The following is an 18,537-nucleotide window of genomic DNA, read 5'->3' as shown; positions in this document are numbered from 1 at the left end:
TATACGATACTTAAAAGAAGATATTAAATATCAAATATTTAAACTGAGAAGAATAGCGAGAAAAAATTTCTTTCAAATGGCACAATTTCTTTTGGTTATTTCTATTCGCATTTGCGTTATTATATCACGAACCTGAATAGAGGGAACAATCAAATACAAAATTCATGATGATATGTAGAATTATTAGCTAAAATGCATTTATTGGAAACAGATTGTTCGAAATAGATATAGAAACGATGTCAGTCTCTGACAAAATATTCATTTTGTTTCTGAATCGGTTCTGTTCTATTTCTATTCATGATTTTAAAGAGGAATCAAATCAGCGATATCTAGCAAATTGTGTGAGTTCTAATGCGAACAGTTCTCTTAAACCGAGAAATGATCATTATTTGTATCTAGCATCTTAATACTTTGCTTTCGCGCGATTTTATCTCTTAATCGCCAGTTTATCTCTGATTCGCTCTGTTTAACATGTCCGCCATGTCCCATAAGCTCTGCTTGAGCGTTTGAGCAAAACGCGTTGCGTTCGTTCTGCCATCGCTATGAAAAGCAGATACAGAAAATATGATGCCGTTGCTTCTCAGATTGTAAGCGCAACCGTAACCGTCTGGCACTACTGGACCGTAACCAATGATTGCATCGTTTTTCGAAGTTACCTGAAAAGTGGATATTTCTTGTTAGCCGATATTTAAAGTACGGGGGAGATTATTAAAATAAGGATTATTAGAAATTAAATTATTAAGAAGATTATTAGAAAAAATAGAATTTAAGCAGAAATTTGATTGATCGATTTGTTTAATGTTTCGATGTTACAAGTAAACGTTAACCACTCCAATTGCAATCTACTAAATACTAAAATTGTCAAATTGTAAAATCGTAAAATCATAATCTTTATGCAGTAAGAGTCTGTGTTTGCAGTGGATAATTATAAACTCAAACCTATTTTTAGATTTTTCATAATATTAGAATGACAAAACATTAAAATTGACAAAATCGTTTATACAATTTCATGTTATAATATAAAATAAAGCTGAAGATACAACAAGCAGAAATCTTCTTCTTTTGAAGTTTGGACGAAATGAATTTTACTCCTAGAATTGTGTTTTTTGCTGCGAAGAAATATGAAATATGTTAATTTTGTTACATTTTCATTCAATATTTAGTGGCTTTCCTTTTATTTTTTTGAAGCGGACTTTATTCCTTTTTTAAGTTCAATATTTTCTATAGATAGTTTCTTCTGATCGTAAACTTTTCTAGAATTCTCCACAGGTTTTTGCTTGGATTCAGATCAGCACTCAATGCTGACTAATAATTCTAATTATAAGTAATAATTCTATTCCAAAATCTTGAAACCACTTGTTTGTAGTGGCAACTGTATGAATAGGAGCATTGTCTCTTTAAAAAAACATCTTTTTGCCTTCCATTTCGATTATGTAAGGTAATAATTCACCATGTAACATGTTCTAATATCCTGTAGCGTTCAATCTACCTTTTACAAAAACAATTTCACTCAACATATTCAGGCATGATCAGTGGTGTCTTGAATATATTGAAGAGATAATGCAGAAAATGTGTTTGAGTCTATAATTATTCACAGCACTGTATACCTAGTAATTTATCAGTTTGCTAACGTAATTAGCTAGCAAATTACTGTGCTCGGAGACTCTAATAAATTATTATATTAATAATCTGGTAATCAATTTGGACATAAAGATGTACAACTAATAATTTATGTAGTATGCAGAATCAATCTGGTAGATAATGACGACGATGATGATGAAGTGCTACATATCTGTTTGGTCATCGTGTATAATGACCTCGCGTGGATAACTTTGAGGTGTTGGAGAACGAAAGCCTACATGAAAGTGGCATACATGTGAGAGTTTCAAGTATCGATCAATCGTTGATCATCATTATTAACCTGTGACGTTGAAAGAGCAAAATGATTGACGATCTTATAAGCCTGATCAGTGAAAATATCTGGGATTGGCTCTCCAGCTTCTTGTGCGGCGTAACGGAGGCCCATTAAGTGGTTGTCGATTCCATAACCATTTATGTTGTCGTTCATTTCCTTAGTCTGTCTTTGTACCGCTAAATCAAACAGCTCCTTGATCCTCTCTTGCTGGAAAAGCCATTGCAAACGGACCATTTCAATGGTGAACGAAAATAACATATACATATGTATATTCTATATTTATATACCTACACTTCTGTAGTAATTCATTAGAAACGTTAACATTAAAGAATTATTTGTACGCAGAAAATGAACATACTATGTTCATGCTAATATATATAAATGTATGCGTGTAGATATATACATATATAAGTAATTTCGTATACATGATGCCTCGCATTTTGTTATACATATTCATTAATATTAATTACTAAGAAAAATTAATTTCGAAAATTTATTATACCTTTGAACGAATTTGATTCCTGCACAAAGGCAGAATGTACGTTAATATTCATCGTGTATTATATGTCGTATATTATAGCATCGTATATTATTCACTGATAAAAAATTTTAATATATTTATATGTAACGCATATTTAATTGAAGCACGGTTGACAACGTACTGAATTTTTAAAGTGCTCTATTATAAAAGACAGAAATTGTGATTTGTCATGCTTTTTATCGGTGGTCTTCATATACTAACTCTGAGACGAACTATAGTTTTATTTTAGGTAAAGTTAGAAAATGTTTAGGAAAATGTTTTATTTCGCTGTATTTCTCAGTATTCCCTTCTTCCGTTTCAAATATATACATATTTTATTAGTGTTCATGTATAACGTACTCTTTCTTTGATTCGATTGATTGAGTTTTGATTATAAGAATTTATTATGAAACTAATAGCGTTCTAACTATTGAAACAAACTACGACATAATTAAAAAACTCGAAAGTGGTGCAAGTGCAACAGAATTACCAAGAATACATAGTTTTGGGAAAGCCGCGATCACAGACATTAAAAAATAAAAATATGATATTGAAAATTATCCGATACATATTCCTTTGATGCTGGCAATAGTAAAAAAGCCTTAAATATACTGAGGTAATGAAATAGTTTCATCGCGATAAAGACGATAATAATGGCGATTCTACACAAATAAAAACAACAAACTCCAGATTTTCTGAAAGACATTGGTTCCTACAACTTGCTATAGATTCGTTTCGTTCCACTGAACGTGGTCACTAGTAGCTGTAGAAGGCGTGCGTGATCCTAAACACGCAATTAAAAAGAAAAATAGCAAACGAAAATGACGATGAAGAGGTGCCTTTTTGTAAAAGATTTCGATGCTTCAAAGTACAAGAAGATATTCTTCATAAATATTTAAAGAAGTCGACTAAATCTTAATCCGTATTTGAATACATGAAATAATAAATAATAAGATATAATAAGAAACAATAAATCAATAAGAACGACGTACCACGTATCTCACACGATATTGTAGATCAAGGGATTAACGTGGTCCCTAATAACCATAAAAAGTGTATGTGACCTTAAACATGCAATTTAGAAGAAAAACAACAAACGAAAGTGATGATAAAGAGATGCTTTTTTGTAAAAGATTTCGGTAATTCGAAGTACAAAAAGAGATTCTTTTGTATGCAGAATTACGTGATTCAGCAGCCAATAAGATATGGGATTCATAAATATTTAAAGAATCTGTCAATTAATCTTAATTTGTATTTGCATAAATGAAATTCCACATGGGGAAAATGATCGTTCCATTATCGAAAAATTCCATTATCCCAACAGTTTTGTCTCCTTATTAGTTCTGATAAGATAGGCTTTACTGTGTTTCGATGATATTGACTTATAACTTATAAGAGCTTCGTCTCAAAATAACATGAGGAACCAATTTATACAAAAGAAAATCGTAGAGCTCCATTTAAGGAAAAGTGGAATTGTATCGGTGCATTCTTCTTTATAATCTTTCCCTAACTATAACTTTTCGCTCTAATAAAACTACAGTCCGTCCCAGTTACTAAAATTATTCTGTATATAAACTATTACGATTTAATTAGTACTCGTTTGTTCTCCCATTGTCAACTGTTAATTTGACATTTGAGTACCTAGTATCTCTTTCGTGAAAATCATTGAAAACCAACTTGATCGGAAATGAAGTTATGCATATAAGAAGAAAACATTGTCTGGTTGTGGCTATATACGTACATAAGTATTTTTAGGCGATCAACCACCCTATTTTCTGTTGTTAGTGCAAACTACGAAACATTCTGTATACGGTGCACGAAAACGAGTGTATCCACGGAAACGTATGGGCTCGTTAGTCGTTAGGGTAGAAAACTACACGCACGGAGGAAATCAATTTCATTATCGTGCATTTTCGATGAACAGCGGAGTAATTGAGGGATAGAGGACGGCTGAAATAACATCGTGATAAACGGGAAACAACAGTCAGCTCGCCGTGCCACTTTCCAGACGAGGGTGAACCGCGGAAAGAAAGCAAACGGTAAAACCCCCATGAAACTCGCCGGAGGCCACTTGAGAGACCAGGCAAACACTCCAACGGGAAAAAGAGCGAACACGGTCTAAGTTTAATTGATTGCTTTTTTCTTTGAGAGTCTCCCTTCCTTTATTATTTCGTTATTTTTCCCATCTATACAGACTTGTCTACCGCTTGTCGTTTTTGTGGAATCGTACTTATGGTCTCGGTCCTTCTTTTCGGATTAATGCTGTGTACGTACACTTCTGTAGATGAGTACGAGAACTTGCGAAAAGTGAAAGAAATACGAGAAGCTCGAGCAATTTAGGTGAAACTGTGAAAAGGCTGACTAGATTTCGATTTCGATGATTTTTGGATATATCGTAAAACAACGTTTTAAGCTACTTTTTTCTATGCATATAAGGGCTGGACTTGCCTAGTTTCCGAGATATTCACAAAGAACTGCTGGTGGAAGAACTGAATTCTGCGTACAGTATGCAATTATTTCTATAAGTATCAAAAATAGGAAAAAATGTCTCGAACAAAAGTTGTATGATATCAAAGAGGACATAATCTAGAGTAATTAGATTTTTTTGCTGATAGCCAAGTAGATGTTATATGAAGATGACATATAGGTTTCTTTAGATAGAATCATATAATTTTAAATACAGTAATCGATCCGCCTCAGCATTCTCTACAAAGAAAGTATTCACCTAATTATGTAGAAAAATCATTAGTTTAGAAGATATTTTAACTTTGATTTGTAAAATTTCTTAAAAAAGTTATTAAACTATCAGCTCGCGTCTTTCCTTGTCTGTCGTACGTTAAATTTGACAAATTATAGTTAAAATATCTTCTAAACTAATGACTTTTTTGCATAATTAGGTGACCACTTTTTTGTAGAGAATGTTGAAACGGATCTATTACAGTATTTAAAATTATATGATTCCATTAAAAAAATGTATATCACCTTCATATGATCTCTATTTGGTCATCTACGAAAAAGCTAACTTCACCAGATTATGCTCTCTTTCATACCATACTATTTTTGTTTGAAACATCTTTAAGTACTTTTGATACTTACAGAAGTAATCGTGTTTATACAACTAAAACGAACATACTGTAGTTTTTTTTTTATTTAATACTTTACATTCACAATTTGTCCAATTTGAACATTTGGTAGAATTTTTTAGCCGTTTGATTATCATGTGGGTGGCTACCCCCAGCGGGGTACCATCTTCGTGTTTGTTAGGTTATATGCTGAACATACTGTAGTTGTGCATGTTTGGCAACGTATGCGTCAATATTGGGTGCTTGATGTCTCATGATCCGCAGCCGGATAAAATAACGCCTAAACCAAACCTAATTCTTTTGCTTATACTTTATCGGTTTGGGTCAAGTGTCATTTTTCACACTCGGTAATCAATGCTGACACATACGTTGCCACAGATGTAAAATTATAGGCAGAATTCACCGTAGCAGTTTTTCGCGAGTATCTCAGAGACTAATCGAATTCAGCCTTTTTACGTATAGGAGAAATTGTTCAAAATATTAATTTCTACAACATATCCTAAAATCACCGAAATCGGAGCCTAGTCAATCTTTCTACAGTTTTAGCGTAATTTGAAGCATAAGTAATCGGATGGTCGTTATGTTTTGAAAATATTATCTCGTCTATGAGGAGTATCGTGTCGCTACAAACGACAAACTCTACGAAATACAGCCAAGTTTCAGTTACACTGTAAATGGTGAACTGAACTCTTTTGGTGCCATCGTCTAGGGTGTTGCTTTGCTGATTCGTGGTTTGACTTTCGGGATCCCCTTGGCACATGGCCTTCGCCCAGGCCAGAGCTTCCGGGCTGGCTGCTCTGATGCAATCAATTCTTCCTAGTGCGAATCTTCGAATGCCTGCGCTCTCGTAAGTTGCTACTAAGTTTCCATGCAATCTGTTCCAAACAAAAGATTTTAGACATAAGAATTTATCATTAGCTTTTTTTTACAGTTGTTAATAAATTCAAAGTGTATACGTACAGTGTACAGTACCCTGAAGAAATATAAACTCAACCCTGTTTTTAGATATTTCATAATATTAAAACAAAGATTGACAAAATTGTTTATATAATTTCATATTATAATATAATATAAAATTGAAAATACAACAAACAAAAATTCCCTTCTTTCGAAGTTTGCAAGAAATTGAATTTTCTGTTAAAATTATGTTTGTGGCTGTGAAAGAATATAAACTCAATGTTAGTTTTCTTATGTTTTCATTCAGTATTTAGTCGATTGCTCTTTATTTTTGATTACTTCTATTAAACTATTAGGTACACTATCCTCTAACTTATTTAAAGTTGTGTTTCAAATAATCGCCCACATTGATTTTATTCTTTTTTTTTTTAAGTTCAACGATATTTTCTATAGTTGGCTTCTCCTGATCATAAACTTTTGCAAACAAGAATTCCCCACAAGTTCACGATCGGTTTCAAATCAGCACTCAATACTGTCCATGTTAATAATTCTATTGCGAAATCTTGAAACCATCTTTTTTTTAGTGGCTTCCTTTTGAAAAAATGTTTTTTGTCTCCTATTTCAGTCATGAAAGGCATGTAACATCTCTCAATATCCTGTAGCGTTCAATTTACCTTTCGCAAAAACAATTTCACTTAATATATCTAGACGTGATCAGTGGTTTCTTGGAAATACTGAAGAGATAATGCAGAAACTGCTTTTGAGTCTCGAATTATTCACCACACTGTTAATACATATGTTGATATATTGCTCAAAACAATCAAAAAATCGCTCTTATGAATGGTCCTATCGCATCAACCAAACGATCAAAAGCGAACAAGCCATATAGACTTAATGTCTCTTAATATGATATGTTATTCGTATGACACTGTGATACATTTAAGACAATAATTTGGAAAATAAACTAAAAAAGTCGCAGTAACAGGAAGAACGAACGTCTAATAATAATTAGAACGTAATTGTTTTGAGTAGCGTGTTACATAAGCGAGGACCATTTTGATACTTCGTAAATAGAGAATAGTAACTATGTATATCTCGAATATTTATGCAGTTGTAGGTAATTTAAGGAGTTACACATAGCGCACTATTCAATTTTTTCTTATAATTTAACATACACACACACGCGCATTAAAATCCCCTCAATTTTTCGAATGCTAGTAAAATTTTTGTTTATAATAAATATGTTTATAATATTCTTCTTTCCACGTGTTCGCCTTGTACTAGCAGCTTCTTTTTACGCAAATGTCATCCGTATAAAAAACGTCTTGTGTAAATCGATAGATGAGTTTATTATCTTTTTTGTCAATTGATAAGCGTGCAGGATGTTAATAAAGCGACCGAAGGGTTTACAAGCTCAATGTTCATAGAGTGAAGTAAAAAATGCTTAACACGTTGAATGCCACGGGGGGTCACCGGTGTCAACTTGTCGGTAACTCCGTGGGGGTCATTGGCAACCGGCGCGCCAATATTAGTAGAATACATAATTTGAACAAATGTCAATAATTATAAATTTTTCATTATTACCATCGTTACTACAATGGTGTGACGAAATTAATGCAATATAAAACATATAAAAATAGTTTTACTTATACATGAAATATAGACCAATTATGTGCGCATATTGCTATTATCATATCAGATAAACTGCTCGAGGAACTTTCCTCTGTCTGACAGTACACGACATCGTTTGGAGGTATTTGCTAAAAATGTATCGTCAGTGGAATTGCTTGACGCGTAATTTCCATTTGAAATTATATTAACTTTAAGGACTAACTAAAAAGTAGAAAACATAAAGTGCAAAAATTTGTGCACGGAGGTCACCGGTGACCCCTGTGAGATAAATTCATTAAACATGATTATACACCGCAACTTGTCTCTTGTAAGTAATATTTCAACATTATATATATCGCAGAATAAAAAATTCATCATGACGCCACGGGCAATCCCTGTAAAACTAGCGTAGCATTCAGCGTGTTAAAGATTAAAACTTCCAAGATCAATTCTTTCGTTGTATGATTTAATTTTGTATCTCACCGTATGGATACTTTTAGCAATTTAAATTTGTTCGCAGTAAACAATGAATATGGTAGAAATGGCAACTATTGAATATAAAATAGGTACTCACCTAAAGTGTGTAAATTGTAATGCTAGTTGTATATAGACATCCGGACTAATCTTGTAGGATTTTATAAATTCCTTCGAATATTCTTGAAACCATAAAATACAAAGGTCCAGGTCCTCCACTAGTCTATTAATACAATTATTATATATTACATATTATATATTATTATTATTATTGACTACATTTAATTAATAATTGTATATTATTATTAACATCTATTATTGATATAAACGGGTAAAATATACGATCAAGTTTGTTTCTTATGAATGCTTAGCCCTTAACGCTCCAAATGTGTCTCTCAATCACCATCGACGTGCGGTGCTCTACTCTTTAATAAACCATTTTCGTATTACTTTTATAACAATTCAATAGTTTTATTATTTTCTCTGGAATATCTTTTCAAATACCTACGACGATCCTTCGCAAGTAGTCAAATAACCCTTAGAGTGTTGAATACTCGGAGCCTATGCCATCCGTACGGACGGCACGCTGCCAGCGCTGACGATCACTGTGGACTGAATACTTTTTCGCTATACTGAACTCTGTTGATTGACTATTCAAAGCGCAAATCGTAATAAGTTATAGTAATTCTTTTGCACGAGATTAAATGATACAAGAGCGTTATTTTTTAGTATTAATTATTTATTATAAACATTGAAATTTACAATAAACTAGAATTTGGGTAGTAAACTAGAAAACAATAAACTAGAAAACTAAATTTAGTAAATATAACACAAGTTAATAATTCAGTTGTGCATGAAAAATTTCAAAACAATTATCGATACATAATCCGACATCGCATTTTCTGTCGTTCGTTCTCTTATTTTTCACACAAACAACACATTTTCTTCTTGATAATTGTGTTGTGCTGGCACGATTATTCTACCAAATGTCCAAATTGGACAAATTGTGAATGCAAAGTATTAAATAAAAGAAAAAGAAAAGACAGTTTCTTCGAACGCGGCATTAACATTGAAATGCATTTATATTTATCTCACACAAACGTAATAGTATTACTTTTGCGTAGGTGCTCGGAAAAATTGACAAACGCATATATGCGTCCTTAGTCCACACCGATGACTTTCGCCAGACGCATATATGCATCCATAGCACTCTAAGAGATAAGCGACACCCGAATACGAGTTACGCGGCCCTACCGGAAACTTTGCTGACACCCGAATACGGGTGTCGTGGCAGTCAACGTGTTAACGTTGTTCGCCTAGCGTAATTCGGCTAAGTTTCCCGTGGGGCCCAAATCCGACCATTGGTACACTCTCATGGCAGATATCCCAGATCTTTCATTTAGTCGAGAAGCATACTTCTTGTGAAATGCACATCTGTGATTTTTTCATCCTTAAAATGTTCAGTAGACAGTGTGAAAATATATTTGAAAGTGAGGAGAGTAGTACACAATAATGGAAAAGCTGGTATCGACAGAAGTGACCAGATGGTCTCATATGCCACTACGATATGGAAAAGCATCAAGTAGTATCGGAAATTATCACTACATTTACTCTTAGCAATAACTCTAGTAACTGCTCATATTGTGTACCAAACAGCCACAAACAAAAAGATACAGATAAGAAAATTTTCTGAAATTTTCGTTTCCGAATGGTCCGATGTGTCCTCAGAAAATACTGTGCCCGACAACCATCGGAAAAAAACGAAGGTGTCTCACCACTTGAAGATTCGTAAGAATCAGCAGGGCAAGCCTATAAGAAGGATGTGCGCCAAAAAAGCAAAACAAAACGTAAAAAAAGCTACAACATATTGTTCGAAGTGTCCAAAATCGCCCCAAAGTGTTTGTTGGAATGTTTTAACGAATACCACGCGACATAGCATAATGTAATATTTTATCCAGAATATAAATTAATAAAAAGTATGGTATAATGAGTTTTTAGTATTTTTATGTTTTATATCCTATATATAATATCCTATATTTAATTAACTCGAACAAGAAGAGCGTCACCTATATTTGGGTTATGATGGAGCCCCCATGAAAGCATACTCGTCACACAGATATGGGTGATGCGGCGTCCAACGAGTTCAAATCTGACACTTAAAAACTTACAAGTTTTATGAAGTATGATGAGAATAAGTTGGAGTTGCCGGTCGATATTCACAATTAAAAGTCGGAGCGTTAAGGGTTAGTATCGTCATTGATCGTGAGTGCAAAGATCTCAATCTCTATACGAAATGTAATCTATATACAAGTGTAAAATTAAGATACATGAAAATAATATAGATTTCAAACGATATAAAGATTCCATCGCTCAAAATATGATGAAAGTGAAGGATAAGAAAATTGCTTTGCTTCGTTTTCCAGAAAGTCGAGATTAAGACTTTAGGAACCGGACCATAGTACAAGACGTTAGGAAACGTAAAGTTTAACTACAAAGTTTTTTGACAATCGAGAATGTTCCTTTGAACGTCTCGGTGGCACTGAATACACGTTTCATCGTTACTCACGCGTCGAAAGATATCATTGCATCTCGGATATCGCTGAGGCTTTGTTCGGATAGGTGCCACTCCAGTTTTTCTGGCGCAGATAGATGCGAAGGTACCGTAGTTTCCTCGGGTGGTGACATGGCATCGACCTTTTCTGTTAGTTCTTCGAACGTGATAAAAATTGCTGGACCTTCGCCGGCCGAATGTTCGTAGTTCATGCCCCACATTCCGTCCTTGGTAAGCAGACAAGTGAAATAGAGTGTACAAATAACGTGAAAAGATGAAACGCGTAATAGTCGATCTAACCCTCAGCCGCCCTCGTTTCAACTTGACACACTTTTCCGGTAGAATATTATATTATTCGGCCATATATAGAACAATTTTCCTGAAACTTGCTGACTTTGACACGCGAACGAAATCTGCCACCTGTGAAGGAAAACTGAAGAGCGCTTGTAGAAAATACTGTAAGCGTGAAAATTGGAAAATTTTGATTTTTTGGCGGAAAATGTACTACATGATAATACTGCAGTACAGGAACGAAGTGCAATTTCTCTTTCTAAATGTTATTTCTATAATAAATAATTTTGTTAAATAATTAATAACAGTTAGTTTTTACTTTTTATAGGAAAAGATATAAGAACCAATAGAAAAGAAGGAAAAGAAACGTCACGCGTCAATGTAGTCCAAATTCACGAAAAAGAGAAGTGTATCCGTGGGAAAGCCTATATATATGTAATGTAATATCCGTTAGTTGTAAGAAAAACTCGATCTTCCATTCATTTAGACAGATGACATAGACAAAAGCCAAGAAACGATTGAACATTTCTCGTACACAACACTAAGTGTCAAACATCAAACTTTTTAGCACAAAGAGAAACCTTCTGGAGCTTATTTTCGAAATCTCATTTGTTTTGATTATTATAAGATCTTAAATGTACGAAATAATCTAAATGCGTCGCAAAATTTTCCATTTTTAGAACTAATATGTTCATCAGAAAGGGAATTGTTTTACTAGAAAAGCTTGTATGTGCTTCTTAGTTGTTGAAAAAACTGAATATGTCACTCATTTTAAATTTTCATGCATTGTAAGTATCAATCCTGTTTAGCTCTAAATAACTTATATAAAAACAAAAAAATATAGTTCTTCAAAATGTTCTTTTTATTTTTATTATTAAGCTATATTTTATAACGTTCCGAGTAAGAATTGTTATAAAATTGGTGATATTTAGTGTTTATGTGTTCGAGCATCTCTATCGCATGTCTATCGCTTAATGGCACTTATATTGAGTGCAATATTGTTTGTATATGCAGAGACAATGTTGGAGTAATAGTAATTATTTGGAAACAATTATTTATTATATTTCATATTATTTATTATAATGTTATTTATTTATTTATTTTATAATTATTTTATTAATAATAATAATTATTATTATATGAATTATTTATTATAGTAATTATTTACAAATAGAAATTATCTCTTCAACTATGCTACAGTATTTTCATTAGCAAGTAGGTCATTACGCGATAAAGGAGCAACAGTTTTTAATTTTTCCACTTACAGTGTTGTCTACAAAATATCTCCAATCATTTCCATCTTATCGATGTTCTATCATTGCATCAAGTTAACACACGAAGTATACATTAAGTGGCGAAAATGAGTTAGTCGTTACTGATTATTACGAATTCGGTGGATCTAGACGGGATATTGCATCGGGAGAGAGGATGAAGCGATCAGGATGCTTCATTGGCTCAAATAGCGTGAAACGAAAGCAGAAAGAGAGAAATTACAAATTATCATGAAAATGCGCTAGCGACCGTAATAGAAGTAACGACTATATTATCATCCAAGTATCCACTAGTTATGTACGTGTACATATGTTTTCCAAGTTTTCTTCCCATTCCTATGCGAAATGACAAACCGACCTAGGAACTTGGATGGGAAAATGAAACAGATCGCTCGAATAAGAATAACTCTCGAGTGGGCAGAAATAACGTTGCGCGGAGAAAAAGTTGTTGCTTCAATGTGAAACTACAATTTTTCTCTTAATCGGATATAACGTGTAGTTGTAGGTAGGTATATACCTTGCCAAGAATAGCATGGAAAGTTTTATCGAACCAACGATTCGCACCCAAATGTCTGGAACCTCCGCCGTGGAGAACATGATGAAGCACGTTAGCGTAATCTCGGTCGCCGATCCATCGATCTTCCTTGTTCAGGGGATTATTGAACGTTGCTGGCAGTACATCGTCGTCGATGCATACTACGCACAGACATCTCTCCAGCAATTCCAGATTGTGCCGATTTTGCTCGTCTGCAAAATTCTTTTGTCTTTATTTCTTTCCTTTGGTTATATTATCGTTTATTACTTACGTAATTACAGTTTCCTATTAGAATGTGTTTCTTGATTGTGTGTTTAGTAAGAGCGAGGGAAAATCGCGTACAATTGACTAGCAACGATTCTTCCAAGAAAATGACATACTGTCGATACATTGTCGATGTTATAAGAGCGCTTAGTGATGCATGTAACTTTGAAATATATTGCTTCAACAAAGTCTGAATCCATAAATTTTATCGTTGATAATCGAGACAAAATAATTATAGGCATACAGAATATCTTATTTTTCAAAATTTACTGTTATTCAACAATTTTTTTTAGTCGACTCGTTTGAGCTCAATAATTTTTACTCCTCGTTTCTTGATTCAATATGAATGCTTATTTACAAAAATTTGCCAACCTGTGCACGAAAATTCTAGCAAAACTAATAACGTTAATATAACACAATTTTGTTCGTAAAACGGTTCCTGAAATGTTCCATTTTATTACCTTTCAAATTAGAAACAGTTATAAATTACCTTTTTCATTTTATTTTTTGTCAATCTAGTACGAAGTTGTTTCAAATCAAACTTTAATGCAGTGAAACAAAAATTGCAAATTTAATAATTACTTTATAATCATGTAAACTAGAATATTTAGTAATAAAACATGGAATACAACAATTACATACATATGCACAAGACTATTGCATATATATAGATAAATTTACAAACATTTATAATCTTTTCCTTCTTAAGACAAGAAGCATAAACTTTAATTTGTAAAAATTTTAGAAGTATCGTTTATTGGCTGGTCACGTAATAAAATTTTTCGGTTGAAGATAACGAACTGATAAAGGGTTAAAAATACTTGCTCTACGAGGAGGAAACGAACCCAACCACGTATCGTCGTTAGCTTGTTACACCTTCATTCGATTTATAGACGTAGGTCGTAGGTTGTCGTTGGGTAAGGTCGGGTTACGAGGATAATGGGAATATTGCGAATATTGGCGAGAGCAGAACAGCCGGTTAATTATGCCGTGGGAGGGTACGTAGCAGCAAGGGTTGCCGGAGAACTTGCAACAAGATTACTCCTGGCAATGGTATGAGTTGTACCTTCGCTCGTACAAAGTATATCGACATCAGCAAATGGATATAAACGTTTCTTGTTTTTTTTTCTTTAACATTTTATGATATGCTACAATCTAATAAACTCTATAGTTCGAAGATCTCTATAAGACTACAACTTTATTCATTTGTACTGCGAAAACCTCTAGAAGTTGAGATAAATCTCACTTTAACTCGAATTATTTGCCACCTGTCCAGATGTGTTATTTTACCTCTGAAACTCGAATTTGCAATAGCCAGACCTTTGCAGGTCGAAGTTTATCTCTGCAAATTGAAGTGCGCCTATAGCTATGCCGCGTATCACAAGATATGAGAAATCAATCTTTCGATATTGTCTCCTTTCTTCTAACCGTTAGGATCGCATCTAATAACGTAAGACGACACAAGCCGTATTCCTACTGCTTTGTCCTTCGTGCACGCGCGTAAAAGGCTAATCGTTCATCAGTCGAACGCGTAAATGCCAGCATGTTTCACGTCTGTAGCTTCTGCATTTGTGTACATCGAATAAAATGTGTTCTAGACGGAAGCTTAAAATACTAAATTGTGCCTTCGTACGAAGCTTCCGCATGTCGAATTTTCATTCGCTAAACTTCTTTTATTTGGAAATTTCGGTAAGTCGAAAGCTCTATAACTCGAAGATTTTATTTTTAATTGGATATATTAATTCCTGTATTATCAGTGTGACTATTGCAAGGATGTTATATCGGTAAATTAATCGCATAATTACTGTTAAAGAGGAAAGTATAAACATACGTACGTCTGAGTAATTCTTCTCTAGCTTTTGCCCAAGCTGGTCTTTTCATCGTTGTGAGGATACCGACTGGCGGAGTTCTAGGATCAGCTTTAGTTGCCATGATCTTTAGAATTTGTTGAACTAATTCGTCTTCAGTTATGCGACCTCGGTCGGAAGCCCTAACAGGCACGCTATAAAACTGTGAAAAAGTACACTCTCTAAATTTATACATATCCATTGATCCGAGTATCTCGTTAAATATTGGAGCGATGAGAAAATAATGATTTTGTGAATGTCAAATGAGTTTGCACACTGTGGTATTATTGATTTATTCGATTAAATTAATGGAAGAGTGTTTGTACAAAACACTGTAAGTGCCATGATAGAAACATTCTGATCTTTTGGTGGAAAATGTTCCACATATTAATGAGAATACTGTGGTATAGAATTTAAGTGCAATTTTTCTTTCTAAATAGTTATTAATAATGCCAGAAGATGACGTCACAACGTCACCCCTACAGAAAAAAATGTGCCAATAAACATTTCTTTTCTTCCTGAAAAATTTGTTTCTTAGCATTTACAGAGTTTTTTTACCAGCACTCTTCGATGATTCATATTGGAGATTTCGAAAATTGACTTTGAGGGCTGTTTTCAGTCTTTTAACGTGCGTGACTGCTGATAAAAATATATGTGTGTAATATGTTGATATTTAGCTTACATCTACATATATTCTGTAAGCTTATACATATATTTTTGTTTTTGGCAACTTCAAGTGTTTCTTTGTCACGTTATGTATGTATCTTATATACGTAATATATGAGTATAATAACTTGTGTTCGTCTAATCTTTCAATTCCAGAGCTCGAAATTCAATTTCGCAAAGTGCATTCTTGCACTGTTTATATTTACCAATCTTTGAACTGTATCTATAAAATGTCTATCAATGTTTTCATATTTTATAACCATATATGTACATATAAAATATACGAATTGTGTATATAAGAAAATTTGAAACAGCGATAAAAGAACTTGTACCGTATTAAGAAGATAATTCTTTTTCAGATTTGTATTTCTTAATATTTCCAGTTTCAAATAACGAGATCACTTAAAAATTTTGTCTTCTCCAATTCTCAAAAGCAAGTAATTTTAGGTGAGAAAAACGTTGGTTGAGAAACTCTTAATTACTTGATCGAATTATATTAGAAAATAGTTATATTATTAAATAATATTATGAAATATTCGTGCACTTACTTAAGCTTGCATAACTTAAAATAAGTAAAGCGCAAATAGGAATCAAATTGCACGTGTATGAGTGGAACAGCTGGCGTGAAATGGTATTTCTGTAAAATAAATATGAAACGAAAAGAAATAAGAATGATAAAGGAGAACCAAAGATCTTCAATTGGATATTATTTGAAAAGATTTGTTTTAATATGTACTGACGTATACAGTATGTCCGCGTTTATGTATACACGCAATTTTTTACGCAAATGTCTACGCAATTATTTGATACGTAAGTATCAAAAGTACAAAAAGATATTTCAAACAAAAGTTGTGTGGTATCGAAGGAGACTTAATCAGGTGTAATCAGTTTTTCTGTAGAGAGGTCATACGAAGGTGGAATCATATAGCTTTAAATACAATACAGCTTTCAATGGAATCATTTAGCTTGAAATACAATAGTAAAGTCGATACCATACAATTTTTGCCTGAAACACTTTTTCATATTTTTGATAATTACAGAAATAATCGTATATATCTACTTAAAAAGGAACACACTGGATGCGTATGTATGGCAGATGAAAATTTTTAGATAGATACACATACAGGTAAATGTAAAAAGTCAATAAATATGTGCATGTATAAATGTAACATTTGAATATAAAAAGGATCTATAGATATAGAAAAATTCTCTGGACGCAAAGCATATGTATTTGGAGAGACCAGATTCTTAATTAATTTTTATTAATTCCACCTTTACTTTGTCATTAACACTAACACTAAACCTACCACGGCGGTTATTTTGACCGTTTCCAAATTTCTACTCAAATTTAACCATATCCAAACGTTATCAAATCGCTTCATATTTCGTGACTTTTCCTAAAACATGTNATACAATATATTTTTCGGTATTTATTTCTAGTTTGCTTTTTTCTTTTGCAAGAAAAATTTGTACTTTGCCTTGCCTACCGTGGGCGGTCAATTTGACCGCTCGATGGAATATTCTGTTTATTCTTAAAATAAATACAATCAGTGCAAGGAAAAGGCTATATCAAGATCAGATGACAAACAAAATTAGTAATAACAAATAATAACAACTGTTACACACGTAACCTTGTCATAAACCATAATTCATCCCTCAATCAAGATGGCCACTCAGTCCCATATAATAACCCTAAGGAACCGGCATAAAATTTAGAATTTTTATGGTCAATTGTTACAAACATTTTAAAAGTCGAGAAGTGTTTTAGGGTTACTGCTCATTCCGGTAAAACACGGAGAAAGTAGGTTTTCCCATGTTCAATGTCAATTCCACCCTCGAACAACTATTGATGGAAAATGGCCAGTACCCATCAATATTTTCGTATAAATATCGCCGTCAGAGGCTATTTTTACTTGGTATCTTTCTTTCGACCAGAATACGTGTCAGTTTGTCAGTGAATCAGTCAACATCTAAACTTGTCATCTCTATAACTCAGGCAGAAAGTATCTCAGAGTGTTTTGTGTAAAGTGGTTATAAAAGAAATAGTAAAGCATATAAAATTTGACAATAATTTTGTATTCCGTACATAGTGTTATTCTGTGATAAATATTTACCCTAAAAATGTCAAGACAGTAAAAAAAATTATTAAAAAAAATAACGGACATAACAAGAGACTGTTCAGTGTGCGATGAACAAGAAACTTCAGCAACTGAAAACAGCATGGAAATACATGAAAAGCTATTTACAACCGAATCAGAGTTAAACAGCGATAATGAAGAGGAGAATATTATCAATGAGCGTTCACGTCCAGGGCAAAAAAGAAAGAAATTATCATTGACAGCAGAACGTAAGACTGATGTAAAGAGACAACGTATCGAAACTGGGCTCGATGGAACAGTTTGGAAAGAACTAGATGCAAGTTCCAACCCTGGCAGGACACCAGTTCATAACATTTTTAGGGGTGTGTCAGGTCCGACAGTGTATGCTAAACGGCATATAATGAAAGGACAAGTAAAGACAACATTTTATCTTATCATTGATGACCGTATAAGGGATCATATAATGAAATGTACGAAAGAAGAAGCATTTTATGGTATTGGGGACTAAGTGGG

General features: G+C 33.3%; 1 protein-coding gene across 1 annotated transcript in view; it reads right to left on the bottom strand.

Moving 5' to 3' along the window:
- Window positions 1-54: 54 nt before the first annotated feature.
- The window catches only part of LOC122571475 (vesicular acetylcholine transporter), a 202,259-nt gene continuing 183,776 nt past the window's right edge, over window positions 55-18,537 (bottom strand). The window contains exons 7-13 of the mRNA XM_043735258.1: window positions 15,248-15,422; window positions 13,131-13,360; window positions 11,067-11,278; window positions 8,601-8,723; window positions 6,207-6,393; window positions 1,922-2,122; window positions 55-656 (exon numbers count right to left, since the gene is read on the bottom strand). Of these exons, the coding sequence (XP_043591193.1) occupies window positions 447-656; window positions 1,922-2,122; window positions 6,207-6,393; window positions 8,601-8,723; window positions 11,067-11,278; window positions 13,131-13,360; window positions 15,248-15,422 (1,338 nt within the window). The 3' untranslated portion in view covers window positions 55-446. The remainder of the gene's footprint in view (window positions 657-1,921; window positions 2,123-6,206; window positions 6,394-8,600; window positions 8,724-11,066; window positions 11,279-13,130; window positions 13,361-15,247; window positions 15,423-18,537) is intronic.

The sequence above is a fragment of the Bombus pyrosoma genome, linkage group LG10 (assembly GCF_014825855.1).
Source record: "Bombus pyrosoma isolate SC7728 linkage group LG10, ASM1482585v1, whole genome shotgun sequence".
In the NCBI taxonomy this organism is placed as follows: domain Eukaryota; kingdom Metazoa; phylum Arthropoda; class Insecta; order Hymenoptera; family Apidae; genus Bombus; species Bombus pyrosoma.
The sequence above is the reverse complement of the archived record's forward strand: the minus strand, read 5'-3'. Positions and strand labels throughout refer to the sequence as shown.